We start from the raw sequence: 20,175 nt of genomic DNA, 5'->3' as shown, positions 1-20,175 counted from the left end.
CAACTTGACGCCGGCGACCTGCAGTCGATGAGGATGATGATAAGGACAACAACACCCAGTCTCTGGGAGTAGGAACTTCCTCGACCCACCCGGGAATCGAATCCGGGCCCAGAGGACTGACAATCCATCACGCTGACCATTCAGCTACCGGGGGCGCTTACAATTAATAATGATTACCTGAAGAATAAAACAATTTCCTGAGGACATGGTCTGAGCCGGCTGGTGTGGCCGAGCGGTTCTAGGCGCTTCAGTCTGGAACCGCGCGACCACTACGGTCGCAGGCTCGAATCCTGCCTCGGGCATGGATGTGTGTGATGTCCTTAAGTTAGTTAGGTTTAAGTAGCTCTAAGTTCTAGGGGACTGATGACATCGGCTGTTAAGTCCCATAGTGCTCATAGCCATTTGAACCATTTGACATGGTCTTAAGACAGAACTTGGTTAGACGGAATGCTGCCGGCAACTGTTTACTACAGCATGTAGCCGGTACTTCGCACGTACACTCGTAATATTTCATAGCCGTTCGTACATTTTTGTTAGCTTGAACATTATTCATTTATTTATTAATATGATCGATTTCTGGTTCAAAATGGTTCAAATGGCTCTGAGCACTATGGGACTTAACATCTGAGGTCATCAGTCCCCTAGAACTTAGAACTACTTAAACCTAACTAACCTAAGGGCATCACACACACCCATGCCAGAAGCAGGATTCGAACCTGCGACCGTAGCAGCTGCGTGGTTCTGGACTGAAGCGCCTAGAACCGCTCGGCCACCGGGGGCGGCAATCGATTTCTGGCATTGTTATATTGTTGTACGAAAGTTCTCCTGATATCTGTGACGGAAAAAGCTAGTTTTACTAGCACGTATTTATTAAGCAAGATCACTTGCCTCGGGCCAGATAACTGTGCTTTCCTATAAGCAGCCCGCTGCTGAGGTAGCGGACGTTCTCATGTCTAGCCACAGCGCCTCACACCACCGACCCCTGGCAACGCCATATAGTCCAGCGGCTCCTTCAGCTAGCGTGGGAACTGAAATCTTAGTTCCGACTGTGTGTGCGTTATGAGCAGTACTGCTTTACTCGCTGAATGCTATATATCTGCAAAAGCGATGCAAAATTATAGAACTGGAAAATAAGCAAATAAATTTGGCTTGAACAAAGGGAGTACCTTACACCCCCCCCCCCCCAACACACACACTATGGTTATCTCGCACTGTGGTTACCACCTCTCGTGTAAACTGAAAACTGAACGAATCCCTGCACAGAACGACGTTTGAAGATGTTGACTCCCTTGTGAGGGCTGCTAAATAGTGGATCAGACATGCTGGTCTTGACTTATACCGGCCAGATGTATGGACTTTAGTTCCATAGTTGAATTGATGGAGTTTATGTGGTAAAATGACAGTTAGTCTCCCGAGGACGTATCAAAATTGTTGTGTCTAGACAAGACAGTCTAGACACAAGGTGAGGTTACCGAAAGGGCACACGCCAACTCACGCCGACTGGCGTGAAGTCTGGAACAGGATACGTAATTAATGCTATAAAGAAAAGTACGTATCGTCTGTTTACTTAACTTTAATTCATCCTTGTGGTACATCGCTCTTGACTATACAAATGAGACTCTCTCCAGATATGGTTAATGGCGCCTTGCTAGGTCGTAGCCATGGACTTAGCTGAAGGCTATTCTAACTGTCTCTCGGCAAATGAGAGAAAGGCTTCGTCAGTGTAGTCGCTAGCAAAGTCGTCGTACAACTGGGGCGAGTGCTAGTACGTCTTTCTAGACCTGCCATGTGGTGGCGCTAGGTCTGCATTTACTGACAGTGGCGACACGCGGGTCCAACATGTACTAATGGACCGCGGCCGATTTAAAGCTACCACCTAGCAAGTGTGGTGTCTGGCGGTGAGACCACAAAAATAATGTAAAAATAATCAAGGTACGTAAAATAAATTGGATATTTAAAAAAAATATTGTGCATTTATTTTGGAGTGGCTGTCATACTTCTAGATCAATCCTCGTATTCAAGAAAGAATAATAAGTGGTTCCACTGAAAGGTATGTTACTTGCATCTCGGTACTTTCACGAACGAAACGGGGAAAAGACCATGGTAGTAAGCACGGTCCACTACGTAATGCACAGTAGGCAGGTCAACTGCTGGCCGCTTAGCAGTGCGTAGAAACACGTAATCGGAGCAGTGCTGGCTACCTGTGCTGAAGGACGGTTGCTTCATTTCCAGTGTACTGGTGTTGACAGGTGAAGTGGTGGATCACGTTCAACGAGCCCACCATCTTCGCCGGTGGCTACACGACCAGCGGGGGCACGCCGCCGTCGCAGAACGCCCCCGGCATCGGCGACTACCTCACCTACTACACCGTCATCAACGCGCACGCGCGCGTCTGGCACCTCTACAACGACACGTACAGGGCCACGCAGCAAGGTAAGCCACCAGAGGGCGCTCTCAGCGGCGTCGAGGACTAAGCACACCACGCAAAATTAAGTCACCCTCACGAGACATCCCACCTCGAGCCTCATGCTTATAGCCTTGTTAATGGCACCGAATTGGCGAGGAAGATAGTGCACTAGTCTCTTCACGAACGTGGTTTTGCAGTCAGTGCAATGTTTACAAATGCGGAGTTGGCAGATGCCCATTTGATGTATGGATTAGCACCGGGCAATAGCCGTGGCGCGGTACGTTTGTATCGAGACAGATTTCCAGAACGAAGGTGTCCCGACAGGAAGACGTTCGAAGCAATTGATCGGCGTCTTAGGGAGCACGGACCATTCCAGTCTATGACTCGCGACTGGGGAAGACCTAGAACGACGACAACACCTGCAATGGAAGAGGCTATTCTTCGTGCAGTTGACGATAACCCTAATGTCAGCGTCAGAGAAGTTGCTGCTGTACAAGGTAACGTTGACCACGTCACTGTATGGAGAGTGCTACGGGAGAACCAGTTGTTTCTGTACCGTGTACAACGTGTGCAGGCACTATCAGCAGCTGATTGGCCTCCACGGGTACACTTCTGCGAATGGTTCATCCAACTATGTGTCAATCCTCGTTTCAGTACAAATGTTCTCTTTACGGATGAGGCTTCATTCCAACGTGATCAAATTGTAAATTTTCACAATCAACATGTGTGAGCTAACGAGAATCCGCACGCAATTGTGCAATCACGTCATCAACACAGATTTTCTGTGAACGTTTGGGCAGGCATTGTTGGTGATGTCTTGATTGGGCCCCATGTTCTTCCACCTACGCTCAATGGAGCACGTTACCATGATTTCATACGGGATACTCTACCTGTGCTGCTAGGACATGTGCCTTTATAAGTACGACACAACATGTGGTTCATGCACGATGAAGCTCCTGCACATTTCAGTCGAAGTGTTCGTACGCTTCTGAACAACAGATTCGGTGACCGATGGATTGGTAGAGGCGGACCAATTCCATGGCCTCCACGCTCTCCTGACCTCAACCCTCTTGAGTTTCATTTATGGGGGCATTTGAAAGCTCTTGTCCACGCAACCCCGGTACCAAATGTAGAGACTCTTCGTACTCGTCTTGTGGACGGCTGTGATACAATACGCCATTCTCCAGGGCTGCATCAGCGCATCAGGGATTCCATGCGACGGAGGGTGGATGCATGTATCCTCGCTAACGGAGGACATTTTGAACATTTCCTGTAACAAAGTGTTTGAAGTCACGCTGGTACGTTCTGTTGCTGTGTGTTTCCATTCCATGATTAATGTGATTTGAAGAGAAGTAATAAAATGAGCTCTAACATGGAAAGTAAGCGTTTCCGAACACATGTCCACATAACATATTTTCTTTCTTTGTGTGTAAGGATTGTTTCCTGAAAGTTTGGCCGTAACTTTTTGTAACACCCTGTATAACAAACCATTTCTGAGGGTAAAAAGCGGTAGTTAATGTTAAAACTTAATATGTATTTTTAAAACGCGGGACTTCACCATACACACATCAAGTATCGATAAAATGTTATAAAAACGAGAAGAAAAGATAAAAGTTGCCGCTGGCGGCTCATAATTCGGCTCTCTGGACGACTGTAATCGTAACAGATTATCAGTACACTGCAGCCCACCGGTGTTCTGTGTCTGCACTTCTTTGTAACCTATTTTCTGTCTTTCGTCTTCTGGAAGAATGGAAGCTACCGGCAAACTTACACTCAAACATTCAGTTTTTAATCTGGTTTGAAGTACTGCAGAGAAGCTCTGTGCGTTTGTCTGAAATGTCTTAACGCCACTCAAGTTGGAGGTTTCTCGACATTTGTCTCCTTTCAGTTCCAGCGACATGTCTCTTTCTCTCGCCCTTGTACTGGTCCATTATTTTAAGTGGAATCGGTCGTAAACAAACACTGATAACGACTGCTCGTTCGGCGAGCACTGTGTTGATCCGTTTTACACCAACGTAACCTCATTTGCGGCAATGTTGTTGCAGGTCGCGTCGGAATCGTGCTCAACAGTGAGTGGCACGAGCCGAAGAACGCATCCAGTCCTGAGGACCAAGAGGCTTCCGAGCGCATGATGCAGTTTGTGGTGAGTCTTCTTGTTTCAACGATCATATTGGTTCAGCACAAAATTGGGCTTGAATATACTTGTGATGCGTACTTCTAGTACTTATGTACCCACACAAGATGCTGTAATATCGAGCTGTTTTGACTTTATTATTGTGAATAGTACCCCAAAGAATCCTCGAAGAAAATCATCATCTACCCCGCCCCCTACAAACCCAGGTTGAATAATATGTTCTTTGATAAAGCGCATTGACCAATAGCATTAGTAAGAACACTCATTATTACATGAATGATGGAATGTAATGATGTAGTTACGAATTATATAGAAATATGTACATGCATTTATGAAAGGTGATGGGTTACGTGTAGCACTTAGGAAAATATGGTCTGTCAATTACAAGCACACGAGATCTGAGCGGACAAACCTGATATGCCTCTATGCATTGAGTGCAGCACATAATTAAGAGCAGGAGGGATTTCAATACATTCCTCACAGTACCCTCTAAAACGAGACAAGACTATGAGTCGCTTACCTAGAACATTGAAAGACGTTCAAGGACCCTGTTCTTCCGACATCGCCGGTCGCGGTGGTCTACCGGTTCTAGGCGCTCAGTTCGGAACCGCGGGACTGCTACGGTCGCAGGTTCGAATCCTGCCTCGGGCATGGATGTGTGTGATGTCCTTAGGTTAGTTAGGTTTAAGTAGTTCTAAGTTCTAGGGGACTAATGACCACAGATGTTAAGTCCCATAGTGCTCAGAGCCATTTGAACCATTTTTTTCTTCCGTCATCCGCTCCCTTTGGGCAGATCAGCCGCCGTATTAGCAATCGCGAACTGGTCCAGTTTGCGATGCTCAGTGACTCCCTGCAGGCATAATCGGTAACCTCAGCGGCTTCGATACGGTCAGCTGTCTAAGAAGTCGCAAGAGTGTCTGGTGAAGATACAGAGTTGAAACGCTAAACACCGAAAGGGTTTCCATATTTTATGTCTTTTTGTCGATGTAGGTGACACGTCATTACAGATGGAATGCTGGCTAACCTATATGAAAAATTAGTCAGACACTGGTATTCTAAGTGTCACTTGCTAGTCTGATTGCACACCGTCTTACGCCGTGTACTGATGTTGCTATCACACACCAGCAGTCTTATACATCTGTCTTAGGTCGACGGCATACTAACTCGACGGGGGATCGCTTGATGCTGACAGTGCTGTGGAATAATGAGTTGGCTAGATAGACGCTTTACAGTTCTCTACCTCAGGTTACTAAGGAGGATTTATCGTCCCGCTGGAAAGCATAGATTAGTTCAACAAACCGCATACGCTGCTATGTGCACAAATCATCTTGCAGCACACGGGCAAGCAGCGACATAACGTCTATTTGACGCGATGACTCACATAGCGGAGAGTCGCAGAGAACACGCCGTGCAGCTCATCTCAGCCCAAAAACATCAGTCCCGACGCCTGGTCAATGAGACTCGGCACTTTCACGACCTCGCGAGCGCGAACGCCAGCGTAAGACTGTCAGCTTGTCTTGTAGGGGACTGGTTACAATCCACAGAACGTACAGCGTCGCAGAAGGGCAGTGTACGGTGACTGTTGATGGATATCACCCCAATGTGGCAGATCAACAACGAGTCCAGATCTCGAACTCCACAGACCAACACTGCAAACCTAACCTCGCTGCTGAATGACGTACCTGTCCAACGTACTACAATATGGAAAACCGCAGCCTATGGCAGGTGTTCTCTTGATCACACGTGCAGGAGTCCAGTGAGAGAACGCACGTGGCTTACAGTTTCCCAACGACTGTATTCGTCAAGTTCAGACACCTCCACGGCAGAGTTATCCCCGTTGTTTCTGTCAATATTTACAGTGGTAGTTTCGATTGTAGAATACATTATCCCGTATATAAGAGTTCGTCTAGTCACGAAAATGTAATTTGTTGGTCCAGGAGCATCTAAAACGAGCGATACGATCGCATAACACGGATACCACAGGATTCTTTCTGTACCTCTGTTTTCTTGACTGTGTTCACCATGTAACCTCTGAGAAAGCGTCCTCAAAGGCATATAAGCAATTAATCTTCCCGCTCTGCATAAGTGAGTGAAAAAGAAATCTTAATATGTGATGGAACGGGAAGAAGCTTCTGCCAAGCATTTCACTGTTGTTTAGTACAGATTTACACTGTCCGGTCACATTAACGTGATCACTTGTCAGAACCCTGAATAAACACCTCTCGCAGCGCGGCCCGCTGCGAGGCGTGCATTAAGAGAATCAGCGAGGTACCGATAGAAACGTGGAGCCATGGCGACTCCAGTGTCGTGGACAGCTGCGCCAGGTTTCTCGGTTGAGGATCCAGGGCACGAAGAGCGCGATCGAGGTGGTCCCACAGAACTCCGATTGGGTTTAAATACGGTTAGTTTGATGAGGAGGTCAGTACGTTAAACTTCGAGCCACGCACGTAGACGGCGATGTGCTTGACGCGTTGCGTTGTCCTGCTGGTATACACCATCGTCTCAAGAGAAAGCAAACTGCATGTAGGGGTGGACGTGATCCGTAAGGAAAGATGCATACTTGTGTTGATCCAATTTGTCGTCCAGAATGACGAAATCGCCCAGCGAATGCCACGAAAACAGTCCGCAGTCCTTAAAACTCCCTCCTCCTGCTTGGATCCTTCCGACGATTGCTGCAGGGTGTTTGCTTCCAGACGTTACGCACCCCACACGAAAACAGCCATCTGTCCGAAGGAGCACCAAACGTAAACCGTGTGAAAAGGCCACCTGCCGCCACTCACTGGACGCACAGTTGGGGTACTGGCGTGCAGATTCTAGCGATCGTCGCTGGTGAAGAGCAGTCAGCGTGGTAGCGTGAACCAGGCATCTGCTGCGGAGAGCCATCGGCAGGAACGTCCGCTGAACAGTCGCTCAACAGACGCTGACGGTAGCCCCTCGGTTCACCTGCGTGGTCAGCTGCACGTCTGTTCCTCCGCACGCGTTTCCGCAGCCGTCGTTCACCCCTGTCTGTCATCTGCGGCCTGTGATGCCTCGGCGCTGCTTTCGACAGCGCCATTTTGCCCTGCAAGGTGGACTTTAACCACAGCGGCACGCGAACAGTTTACAAACTTACCCGTTTCGGAATTGCTTCTACTCTTGACCTGAAAGCCAGTGATCGTACCCTTTTGGAACGCAGACAAATCGCTCAGTTTCCACATTAGGTGCAGATGTTCGTTTATAATGGGACTGTAAGATGAAGCAATAAAGGAAACAAAAGAAGAATTTAGAGTAGGAATTAACTTGCAGGGAGAAGAAATAAAAAGTTTGAGGTTTACTGACACTGTAATTCTGTCGGAGACAGCGAAGTCCTTGGAAGAGCACTTGAACGGAATAGACGGGGTATTAAAAGGAGGATAAAAAATAAGCATAAAAAAAAGCAAAACTAGGATAATGCTATATAGTCGATTTCAATCAGGTGATGCTGAGGGAATCAAATTAGGAAACGGGACACCTAAATCAGTAGATGAGTTTTGCTACTTGGGCAGCAAAATAACTAATCATGATCGAAATACAGAGGATGTAAAAGGTAGACTGGTGATGGCAAGAAAAGCGCTTCTGAAAAAGCCGAATTTTATAACATCGAGCATAGATTTATGAGTAGGGAAGCCTTTTTTGAAAGTATTTGTATGGAGTGTTGTCATGCATGGAAGATGGAAGTGAAACATGGACAATAAACAGTTTAGACAAGAAGATGTGATACTACAGAAGAATCCTGAAATTTGATGGGTATATCACGTGACTAATGAAGAGGTACTGAATAGAATTGGCAAGAAAAGAATTTTTTGGCATAGCCTGGCTGGTTGAAGGGGTCCGTGGGTAGGACACCAACGGTTGACCAGTTTAGTACTGTAATGTAGCGTGGGAGGGAGACCAAAAGATTAATATGGCAAGCAGATTCAGAAGGATGTACGTTGCCGTAGTTCCTCGGAGATGAAGAGGCTTGCGCAGGATAGAGCAGCATGGAGAGCTGCATTATATCAGTCTTCGGACTGAAGACCACAACAACAACAAAAAGGTAACGTGGCGGCGACACAATAGACACACTCCACAGAGAGTCCCTCGAACTTATCGTAAACAATTCGCTAGTGATGAGATAGTTCACCATACTACTGAACGTTCAGGTCGCATGCAGGCTGTCGTAAGCCGGCACCTTCACCAGTGAGAGACGAATTAGGGGGTCCACTTCATTCTATGTAAACGTCTTTTATACGAGCATACGGTCACCAATAGCTCGGGCAGCGTCCTGTACGATGACGACCCGGTCGTGTGTCGTGGCAAACTGTTGCACTAGCCCTGAGATACGAGCGCGCTCTCTCTCCAGTACAGCAGCTTCACCTCACATCCCGTTCACCTAGCCCCGCTAGCGCTAAGCTGAGTTGGCTCCAGAAGTGCTGACGCTCCACACCTGACGCCTCTTCCGCAGATCGGCGCCTTCGGACAGCCGCTGTTCAGCCCGGAGGGCGACTGGCCGGCCGTGATGAAGGAGCGCATCGACGCCAACAGCGCCGCCGAGGGCCGGCCGAGGTCCCGGCTGCCCGCCTTCACCCAGCAGCAGATCGAGTACAACAGGGGTGAGCCGCCAGCCGCCAGCCGCCAGCCGCCACGCCACAGTCTCCCTCCCCACACCGCTTTGCTCTCACGCCTTGCACACAAAACGACCTGTCCGTGCCTTCAGTTTCTGAATTCGCTTATTCTTCTCATTACACAGCGTTCTTTTCGTCTCAGATTTTCGCTAAATCTTAGATGTTTGCTTTATGCATTGCCCTCTTGGATTTGTCCGTTTTCCTGCCGTAGTCTGTTCACTTTCGTCGAATCACTTTTGATGACCCGTGGTCAGTCGGCCCAACAACCACTTTTTATTGTCGTTCCCGACCATGTGCCGAATCTCGATCACAGTACACATCCTCTCCCAATGAAATTTCAAATGACTGCCTCTTCCACACAAAGAAATCCGCCCCCAATATTTATTCAGCTTATTAGCTCTAACTTCGCCCTCCATATTCTATCCTACATCTGAACTTCCTATGTCACTTTTCGTCTTTCACTTCTTTCCTCTTCCAACCACGGTCCATTCCCCACCCCATTCCTCTACTCCATTTCTGTCTTCCACAGTCCGCTCCCAGCTACATATTCCGGCTCACTTGACCGCTTTATATATCTCCACACCACACTACACTATGGAATTTTTAACCTTGTCTCCCCTTCCCTCAATCCCTTTATAGTGTAGATCTTCCCAATTTCAGGGAACGTGCAATACTTCCTTTTAATATATAACTCCTTTGTGCCGTCTTTTAATTATTTTGTTTTTTTTATTTAAAGCCAACGGCCTTTCCGAAATGGTAACACCGGTTCCCGTCAGATTACCTAAGCTAAGCGCTGCCGGGTGTGCTATCAATTGGATGGGTAACCATCCGGTCTGCCGAACGTTGTTGGCAAGCGGGGTGTACTCAGACCTCAAACTGAAGAGCTACTCGATTGAGAAGTAGTGGCTCCGGTCTCGTAAACTGTCATACGGCCGGGAGAGCGGTGTGCTGACCACATGCCCCTCCATATCCGCATCCAGTGACGCCTGTGGGCTGAGGATGACACGGCGGCCGGTCGGTACCGTTGGGCCTTCATCGCTTTTTCGGACGGAGTTTAGTTATTTAGTTTACTCTTTATTTAAAACTAAAAGTCAGTTCATTTTTTTAGTACCAGGTCACCATAATACATACAAACATATGTCACTGTTTCCTCTTTTAATATATATTGTCATGCTTTTATGTGTTTTGAACCCATTCAGCTGATCTGCAGGCTGTTTGTGGCGCTGACCGCCCGTGTCCCGCCTATATTGGGCGAGAGGCCTGAAACTATAAAGAACACTGGACAAGTGCGGCTAAGACTTACACACTGGGGTTCCTCCATATTTAATTACGTATATGGATAGTTTAGCTATAGGTTTAGGTGAATGACTTTCTGAAAATCAAAATATGTGATAGAAACGGCCGAATCTTTTGATTTCATTGGCATAGAAGTTTACATCTTTTATGTCGCCGAAGTACCATAGACCTTGAATACTTCTACCTGTTCCCGAGAAAAAGAGGTATTAACGGACGGACAGGCAGATGGCGAAAATAATGACGGTATAAGGGTTCCGTTTTTTTTCCGATTGAGGCACGAAACAGTAAAACGAATAGGTTTCCAGTGAATTTGAATTTCTATCTCATAGCCTTTGTTGCCGGTCATCCCTCCTCCTACAAACAGTTTAATCCTTGTGCGGGCGTAGTTTTTTGGTTATGGTTTGCCAGGCTGGTGAAATGGTCATATTACGGTATTAGCAGTAAGCTTTGAAAGAGTAGATTACCACTCTGTTTTCATTTGTAGTGCAAAACTCCTCGAGAACGGATTCCTCCTGCTTTCCTAATTTTGTTAACAGAATTTCTGTCTCAAATATCCGGACGGTTATCAGAAATATACATAAGTTGTCGACGAAAAGTTCTCTGGACTTCAGTCGCGTTATCTGGTCAAGTTTTCACGGCATTTCTCCTGTGTTCTTTTCAGCGTGACTGCTGCCACCGGTTGAGATGCAAACAACGAATGCTTTGAGTGCGAATTCGCAAAAGGCCAATGATTCAAGCATTCGACGCCCCACATATTGTCTACTATGCAACCCCATAACATTAGCTGCTAATGCCAACAGGGGGCAGGGCTGGAGGTATCCAATATTAAGCGCAGCATGAGGCTACGGAGCGTAGTTGAACTGCCCTGCCGACGAGTAATTCACAATAGTGTACACTGGCAGTGGTGCTGATACAACGCAGAACAATGGAAACGATAAACAAAACGAACATTGGCCTCATATCTACAACAACAGTTGCTGAAGCTGACATTTCATCAGAAAGGAACGCATGGAATTTCGCAGAGTGAGAAAGTGAAACGTCCCCTTAGAACTATTATTCAAGACTGTGCTTAAACTGACACACAATATTTTTTTAGCGCAACGCAATCTGACTTTCAATAATCCCTACAAAACAATGGCCCTGACTAACATTAACCTATACCTTTCACAAATCACTTACCTCACAAAAATCTTCGTTACTCGAACTACTGCAATACAGCGAGCGCCACTACTGCCAGCTACATAAAAGATTCAAACTACGGAAGGCACTAACTACTGATAGGGATAGTTAGCAAATGAAAGATTTTAATAGAGAACAAACAATGTATTTACCTTAATAATAATAATATATATAGTAGTTCATGACATCCAGTTTTACAAATTTCAAAACTCCGCCATCTCTCTCCCCACATCCATCACTGCTGGCGGCTCACCTCCAACTGCGCAACGCTACGCGCTGTTCACTTCCAGCTGCCGCTGCCCAACACTACAATGGCAGACAACAATGCAAACTAGTCACATACTGCACACAGCACAGCCAGTGATTTTCATACAGAGCGCTACGTAACGTTGCCAATAAGAAAACATAAACAGCCTAAACATAAACAGCTTACTTACAAAAGCAGTGGCAGGTGAAATATTAGCGTTTCTGCAAGATGAGTCAGTGGAATGTGTGGTGTCGTATACGGTCGGCTGCGCAGACAATGTACATGAGGAGTGCAATGATGACGATACGTGAATGTGATAGTCCAGCAGGCTTCAACTGTCGAGCTACTCGTATGTACTTCATCAACCTTGTTGGACAGGAAGCAAAAAATCCCGTCTCCAGTGAAACATAGTAAAGGACAATCCTTGTCCACGGAGTGGGCACTAAACATAGTTACATAAATCATCTGCAGCATGAAAAAAAAGTTATAAACAGATTTCGAATAACTCCGCAGCAATAGGACCGTGTAGTGCATAAGAAAAACTACAGATATTCAAGGGAGGACAAAGCGCACTTGTTACAAAAACAGGTGTTGGCGCAATTCAAAGATCCATAAATTCAAACACTGCTACAGAATTGGAAGGCGTAAGACAACGAAATTTCAAGAAAAGGATCAACTTGACGATGTACAGCAAACTGCGGAATCGCCCAGAAAATTTGTAGATGAGATAAACAAACTTATCCCATAGATCAGTAAGGAATTTGTTTTCAACGCTAACGAATCGGGATTTGAGGAGGAAATGTACATAAAAGGAACTGTGGAAACTAAAGATACCGAGAGAGTAGTATCAAGATCAACTAACATCAATGCCTTAACGCTTTCTTATGCAATTACGCCGACTGTTACTCTGGATGGTAAGCTGGCTGGAAAGTTACTTATTGAGCTGCGAGAAGGTGGAGGTGGTCTGCCCCTTAGATTCTTCCTCGTGTGCGCGGTCTTGCAAGAGCAGTAGGGAATATTTACGTCACAGCAATCAAGAGTGCGAAAATGGGCGTAAGAAAATTACAACTATTGTATGAGTACTGCTTTTGGCCAATAGCTGGGCAAAATAACTTACTTTTGCTTGATTCTAGCCTGCGTAAAAAAAATCATGTTCCTTTAGACCAAACTATTCCTCCTGAAAAGTGTGTAACATTGCAATTCATACCACCTGAAATCACTGTACAAATTTAGTCTCATGATTTTTGGTTTTCCGTGCCTATAAACCATATTGTCACACTATCTGCAGCTACGCCTTAAAGGATAGCTAGTTTCACGATAAGGTCCACAACAGACTGTTTCGGATTCGGTTGCATGCTATCACATTCCATCAGTTCTCCCCAGCACGTTACACCAGTATAGTCCTATATGCATTCTTTAAGAGTGGATAGCTCTCTAAACGTCCTGCACGGTTTGTAAAACTCTCAAGGAGTTCGCTGTCGATCTTGGTGGTACGAACATTTTTGTTCACTGTGGCGCGTAATTTTTCATTCGGTGTTTATGGTGCAAGTTAATGGTTTGTTTTGAACATTTGCTGAATATCGACTGCGCCCATTCTGGACACTGATTTTTCTGTCGCCCTCCTGATGCACATGGTGAGTCATTAGCAGCTAATATTTTTCCTGTCATAATAGCTAACACAACATTTTCAAATGAGCCTTACGTAAGATTGAACTTGCGACCTCGCACTCAAGGGGTTCCCTGTAAGATGACGTCACTGATGCGCAACAGCTGCACAACTTTCGTCTTGCATCCCAATCCAAAGCTCATTCCTGAAGCTTTCCATGTTGTATATTGCTGTCTTCACAGGACGTGTCGCCCCCATTACATTTACGGTGTTGTTATAATTACACTTTGCAAGAACCCTTATCGAATACAATTATTTTTTCCGTTTGATGGCGATCTTCACTCTCCAGTTGATTGCCCAAACATTACATTGCCACAAATTTTATTCACAACTTTACTAGTAACAAGCAGCGCAAAAAATTAATTCGAATGACTTTATAAACCTTAAGAATAGGTGTATTATACAAAGCAAAATAGAATTGCGTTGTTAAGACTTTGACTACGAGCTTTCAACACTTCTCTAATCATCACACCGAGTTGTGATGACGGCGTCAGTTACATGCTACATCTCAAGTAGAGACATCAACCTCTAATTTTTAGGTTCTTCGAAAAAAGTAAACCATACCAATTTCCATTTCCTGTATGATTTCATACTTTGTGACTTCTGAGCGTTTCTTAGTCTGAATTTAGTTCTGAGCTACTACAGCCCGATTTTAATTGTAAACATCGTTCAGTTTTATATATTGTAAACATTTCAAAACAGCTTACTTTCCACTGAAAATCTGAAGAAAGTGCACAATCCTTAACAGTAAGTAATCCGTGAAAATTAAATTATAACGCGAAACGCATTGGATGTCGTAATGAGAAGATAGATTTATTGATAAAACACGTCAGAACTGTTATGTAGGTTAATATACATTTCACTGCCATACCAATCACTAATGGAAGACGAAATTTAAGAAATGTTCAAATCACCCTCCATCATACAGACATAGTTAACGACTGTAACAGAAAACAGCATATTCATATATTAAATGTGTCAAATATTTTAGGTCTGCAAAAGAAATAGCGTTCGCACCTTTGGAGGATAGTGTCCGTTCCTTTCAGTTAACCAACTTTCGGCCCTCTTTCAGCAAAAGGCCTGCACGTTGACGCTTTATGTTCACAGGTACGACTGACTTCATCGGACTGAACACGTACGCCACGAACCTGGTGACACTGGGCGAGACTGGTACGATTCCCTCCAAGGCGCACGACCAGGGCGTCATCATCTCGTACGACCCCAACTGGATCGTTGGAGCAAGTGGCTACGTCTATGTAAGGGAACAGAGTTTTCTGCAATTTAACAAACCACATGCAAAAGACATTCTTTAAACTTCTGAGCTTTTTGGACATCATTACTTTCATTATGCCAGCGATTTGTCACAATGCTTTCGAATACAGTGCGAGGTCCACAAAATTTAAACCTATTCGTGGTAAATGGTTTGTAAGCGCTGGAAACAAATCCTACCATCTCACTGCCATTACGCTGTTCGTAGGCCATAACAATAACATAAATACGCTCTATTACGGATGTTCGAATCCAGTAACTATAGTTTCTGATATCGGCTGGAGACTTGTGCCATGCAACACACGTGTTGCGTTCCGAATTGACAGTTTCCACACTAACAAAAAATCTATATCGAATGGTGTGCGTAAAATAGGTTATTTCGAAGTAGAAAACATTTGTCTATCGGTTGTACTTACACAAACAAATACGGAATTTTCCTCCAATGTTAATACTGTACGTCAATATTCCGCCTTTAATAGCAAGGTAAATAAGGAAATCTAGTTCTAATATACTGTATTGCCAATGAGCCAAGTGGGGGAGTGGTATAAGACACTGCGTGCTCATTCGGAAGGAACGAGGTTCAAACATCGTTCTGTCACCCAGCTTTAGGTCTTCCGTAGTTTCCAAGCATCGCTTAGGGCGAATGACAAAATTGTTCCTTCGAAAAAGACAGAGCCTGTTTTCTTTCCCATCCTTGACCTGTCCTAACTGGTTCTTCACCTTTAACAAGCTGGCCGTCGACGGGTCGTTCGCTCCTAATCTTTCTTCCTTCCTCCCTTTTTTCTATGCTTTAAACTTCATCGAAAAGTTGTTTTCAGGTAGCATCACATTCAAATGTCTTGCTGTAGACTGTGAACTAACGAACTAGATAATAATAACCATATTTCAAAACTCAGCTATCAAATTCCCTAATCATCTGCACATAAATATTCGCAGTTGCGAATATACAATGAACAGCTATTTTTGTATCTTCATGTGATATTTTAATAGCTTTCAACACCGTGAGCGAAGGAGGACACGTGAAGTCAAATTACATCTACGCAGATAAAGTGAAGAGATTATTTTCGTGTGCTTTTATATCGAATGTAAATACTGTAAGTTTTCTATTCCTTGCTAAAAATTAGAGCGCTATTGTTTGTTTTGTGTACCAGTCTAACTAGAATGTACTAGCTTTGCAATTTCCTCAGTGAGGCAAATCTCAGAATAAATGAGAGACAAAAGTCACTCTCTTTTTAAATCGGTGTGCAAGCATTATTTCCTTCTAGTGGTACAAAATTGATAGTGTGAAATTTCCTTTTAATTGTACATAATTAACTTATACAGGGCTAAAAATCAGTTACTGGGATAAAATAAATATTTTATTACTTACACACTAAGTTACAACGATAGTGGCATAAATGAATTGATGCAAAATCCGAAAACAGAGTCATCTTACAGCGCTCGGCGTACCTGTCCGAGCTTTTAAATATATCTTTCTAGTCTCTTATTGACGAATTTACTAACAGTTTTATAGTTCTTTAAGTGGCTTGTAATGTCAGAAGAAAGAAAAAAATACAATGAAAATTCATAAATGGCTCACACACCAATACACTGAAACTTCACTACGAGTATTATAGAACCGACAGAGAGGTTGGAAGAGTGCATGGTTAACTTGTGGGATTGTGTAGAAAAATAGTTGTGTGATTTTAATAGACCACATTACAACTAATGAATTTGCCTTTTTATTTTTCGGGTACATTTCTCACTTTCGGCACCACCAGAATTTAGTCTTATTTCACCAAACAATCCACAAGCAGTTCGTAACGTTCAAGCACTCTACCTCTGTTGTTCATCCTAAACAGTACGTTGCACAAATAAAACTTTAACCTCTTGGTACAGAAATGCCTACTAAAAAAAATTGCCCATAGCCGTCCACAAAAAGAGATTAGTAACGTTTTTTTTTTCTTCTTCGCTGCAGATCGTGCCTTGGGGCTTCAGGAAGCTGCTGAACTGGTTGTCAAACGCGTACCCGCAGTACCCCATCATGGTCACGGAGAACGGTTTCAGCGACTGGGGCGAAACCCAGGACGACCTGCGTATGACCTACCACGGGGTAAGCCGACCTCCTCTCCACTCTTCTCCTGGTTTTGCAGCCCCTTTCTTCTTTGCTTGTACCAGGCGAAGTGATCAACAGTTGGTTTCTACTTAACATGAAAATTATGTTTTTTCAGCATTACATGGCTGAGCTGTTGAACGCTATTAACGTTGACGGAAACAATATTATTGGATACATGGCCTGGAGTATTATTGACAATCTGGAATGGACTCAAGGTTTCAGGTAAGCCACCTTCGTTTACTGTACACTTCTTTCTAGCAATATACACACTGTACTGAGAGCCTTAGAATACTGTATCACTGTTTGCTCACGGCAGCTTTGTCACATCTACAGCACATACTATTGATCGCTCGTACTAATCTCACTATACAAAACCATCCTTATCGTCTCCTACCTCCAAGATATATCTACCATTTCTAATAATCCTAACTATAACGACACCGCGGCTCCGCACCACCATGACCGCACTGACATATCTGTAGCTCTCGTATATCGCTACTTCCAACACACACAAGCCTCGTCACGGGCAGACTTAAAGGTAGCAATCACAGCACACGATACAATGCAAAAAGATACAACACAGCCCCATACATGACCTGCATTACATAGCTTCCTCTCCTTTTTCTTTAAATCCTGTAATCCTCTATAGACATCCATCCGTTACAGTGGTTATTACCCAGAGCAGTGAAAGACTCAAACATTCGCCTTTTTTCTAAAATCCAACAAACTTTCAAGTTACACCTCTTACTATCAACGTATTATTCTTCACTACAGTCTTCAGTAAGATCCTCGAATACATTCTCTCCAAATACGTTATCTGATCAAAAGTATCCGGAACTCATATGTAATGTGGAATTGACCATGACAATGGCGGAAAGTGCTTATGAGAGTCTCTAGTGCGCGTTCTTTCACTTGATTCGAAAATCAGTCGCTAGACTAAAGTACCGACCAAAGAAATCGTGTGCTCCTAGCTGCACTATCCTCTGGCTGCAACATTCACATGCACCGGTTTGTGTGTGTGTATGTGTGTGTGTGTGTGTATTTCTGAATTCTTTAGGTACGAGTAGGTTACGTATCCAGTTGTAGCTGTTCATTCCAGATTCCAGCAATTCATTTCTCTGCTTACACCGAACAAGGAACATAATGGGAAACTGAAACAGAACGAACTGATGAGGATTTTAACTCTAGCTTGGTTGATAATTAGGTAATAAAATCTAGCTAATCATTTCGCTTGACTGACATTAGGTGTGATCTAGCTGCTGATCATCGCCATGTATTACTCAGAACAGTGGTGCAGGGCAAGCACACTACACTTCCATACGGGCGGACTAGTCAAATAGCTGCCCGATCATTCAACTTTGCGTTTTCTGTGTTTCCTCTAAATCGCTTAAGGCAACTGCTATGATGGTTTTTTTCTCTAAAAGTGTTGTTGTTGTTGTTGTCTTCAGTCCTGAGATTGGTTTGATGCAGCTGTCCATGCTACTCTATCCTGTGCAAGCTTCTTCATCTACCAGTACTTACTGCAACCTACATCCTTCTGAATTTGCTTAGTGTATCCATCTCTTGGTCTCCCTCTACGATTTTTACCCTCCACGCTGCCCTCCAATGCCAAATTTGTGATCCCTTGATGCCTCAGACCATGTCTCACAACCGGTCCCTTCTTCTTGTCAAGTTGTGCCACAAACTCCTCTTCTCCCCAATTCTATTCAATACCTCCTCATTAGTTATGTGATCTACCCATTTAATCTTCAGCATTCCTCTGTAGCACCACATTTCTAAAGCTTCTATTCTCTTCTTGTCCAAACTATTTATCGTCCATGTTTCACTTCCATACATGGCTACACTCCATACAAATACCCTCAGAAACGATTTCCTGACACTTAAATCTATACTCGATGTCAACAAATTTCTCTTCTTCGGAAACGCTTTCCTTGCCATTGCCAGTCTACATTTTATATCCTCTCTGCTTCGACCATCATCAGTTATTTTGCTCCCCAAATAGCAAAACTCGTTTACTACTTTAAGTGTCTCATTTCCTAATCTAATTCCCTCAGCATCACCCGACTTAATTCTACTACATTCCATTATCCTCGTTTTGCTTTTGTTGATGTTCATCTTATATCCTCCTTTCAAGACACTGTCCATTCCGTTCAACTGCTCTTTCTAGTCCTTTGCTGTCTCTGACAGAATTACAATGTCATCGGCGAACCTCAAAGTTTTTATTTCTTCTCCATGGACTTTAATACCTACTCCGAATTTTTCTTTTGTTTCCTTCACTGCTTGCTCAATATACAGATTGAATAACATCGGGGACAGGCTACAACCCTGTCTCACTCCCTTCCCAACCGCTGCTTCCCGTTCATGGCCCTCGACTCTTATAACTGCCATCTGGTTTCTGTACAAATTGTAAATAGCCTTTCGCTCCCTGTATTTTACCCCCGCCACCTTTAGAATTTGAAAGAGAGTATTCCAGTCTCTCTAAGAGTAGACGATCGAGTTTCCTTCCAGACCTTCACTCATGCGAGTTGGTGCTCCGTCTCTAATAATCTTTCGTCGAAATGACGTTAAATCCTGACCTCCCCATCTTGCTTCCTTCCTTAACATCAAGTACGGTTGAGCAGTGTTCCAAAATGGTCAGAAAATATAAAGTATTGTTCGCAGGTCAGTTTTCAACCTTTGGATGAATGTCACATTTAATACATTGAGGGGTTTAATAACGTTGTGGATCGTTTCGTAGCTTACGTGACGTTTCAGCGCAGCACTGCTGCCGGTACTGAACGTATGTCTCCGTCTGCCCACAGGCCGAGGTGGGGAGTGTACCGGGTGGACATCGACGACCCCGACCTGCCCAGGACCCCCAAGGCGTCGCTGGAGCTGATGAACGGCATCTACACCAGCAGGACGGTGCCGCTCGAGTACTTCAACAGCACCGTCTTCGCTCGTCCGTGAACCGCCACGGCCAGCCTCGGCTAGGCTGAGCTCCCTGTACTGTTCGCCACAGCGCAGAACTGTGTAATAAACGCCCCAACTACACGTCGTCTCTTGTTCTTGCTGCTAAATGTTTAAACCCTCAACTTAAACCTTAATGAAGATAGTTACATAGAGAGCCCATACCGCTTCCTCCATTGACAATTCCAACTCTCCGTTTCGTATTTCTGTATCTTGGACAAGCCCCTCTGGTATTCGGAGGTTGCTTTACATTGGGGATGTGATTTTACCTTCTAGTCGTATCATACTCCGTGATCTGAATCTACAAATCC

The 20,175-nt window shown here is 44.5% G+C and overlaps 1 protein-coding gene across 1 annotated transcript in view; it reads left to right on the top strand.

Moving 5' to 3' along the window:
• Positions 1-19,948, top strand: part of LOC126095241 (myrosinase 1-like) — a 34,847-nt gene extending 14,899 nt beyond the window's left edge. Inside the window, exons 5-11 of the mRNA XM_049909993.1 lie at positions 2,250-2,433; positions 4,453-4,550; positions 9,004-9,151; positions 14,659-14,807; positions 16,778-16,912; positions 17,031-17,137; positions 19,717-19,948. Coding sequence (XP_049765950.1) covers positions 2,250-2,433; positions 4,453-4,550; positions 9,004-9,151; positions 14,659-14,807; positions 16,778-16,912; positions 17,031-17,137; positions 19,717-19,864 — 969 coding nt within the window. The 3' untranslated portion in view covers positions 19,865-19,948. The remainder of the gene's footprint in view (positions 1-2,249; positions 2,434-4,452; positions 4,551-9,003; positions 9,152-14,658; positions 14,808-16,777; positions 16,913-17,030; positions 17,138-19,716) is intronic.
• Positions 19,949-20,175: the final 227 nt, after the last annotated feature.

This window comes from Schistocerca cancellata, chromosome 8, assembly GCF_023864275.1.
Source record: "Schistocerca cancellata isolate TAMUIC-IGC-003103 chromosome 8, iqSchCanc2.1, whole genome shotgun sequence".
Classification (NCBI taxonomy): Eukaryota; Metazoa; Arthropoda; class Insecta; order Orthoptera; family Acrididae; genus Schistocerca; species Schistocerca cancellata.
This window is presented reverse-complemented; position numbering and strand designations above follow the sequence as displayed.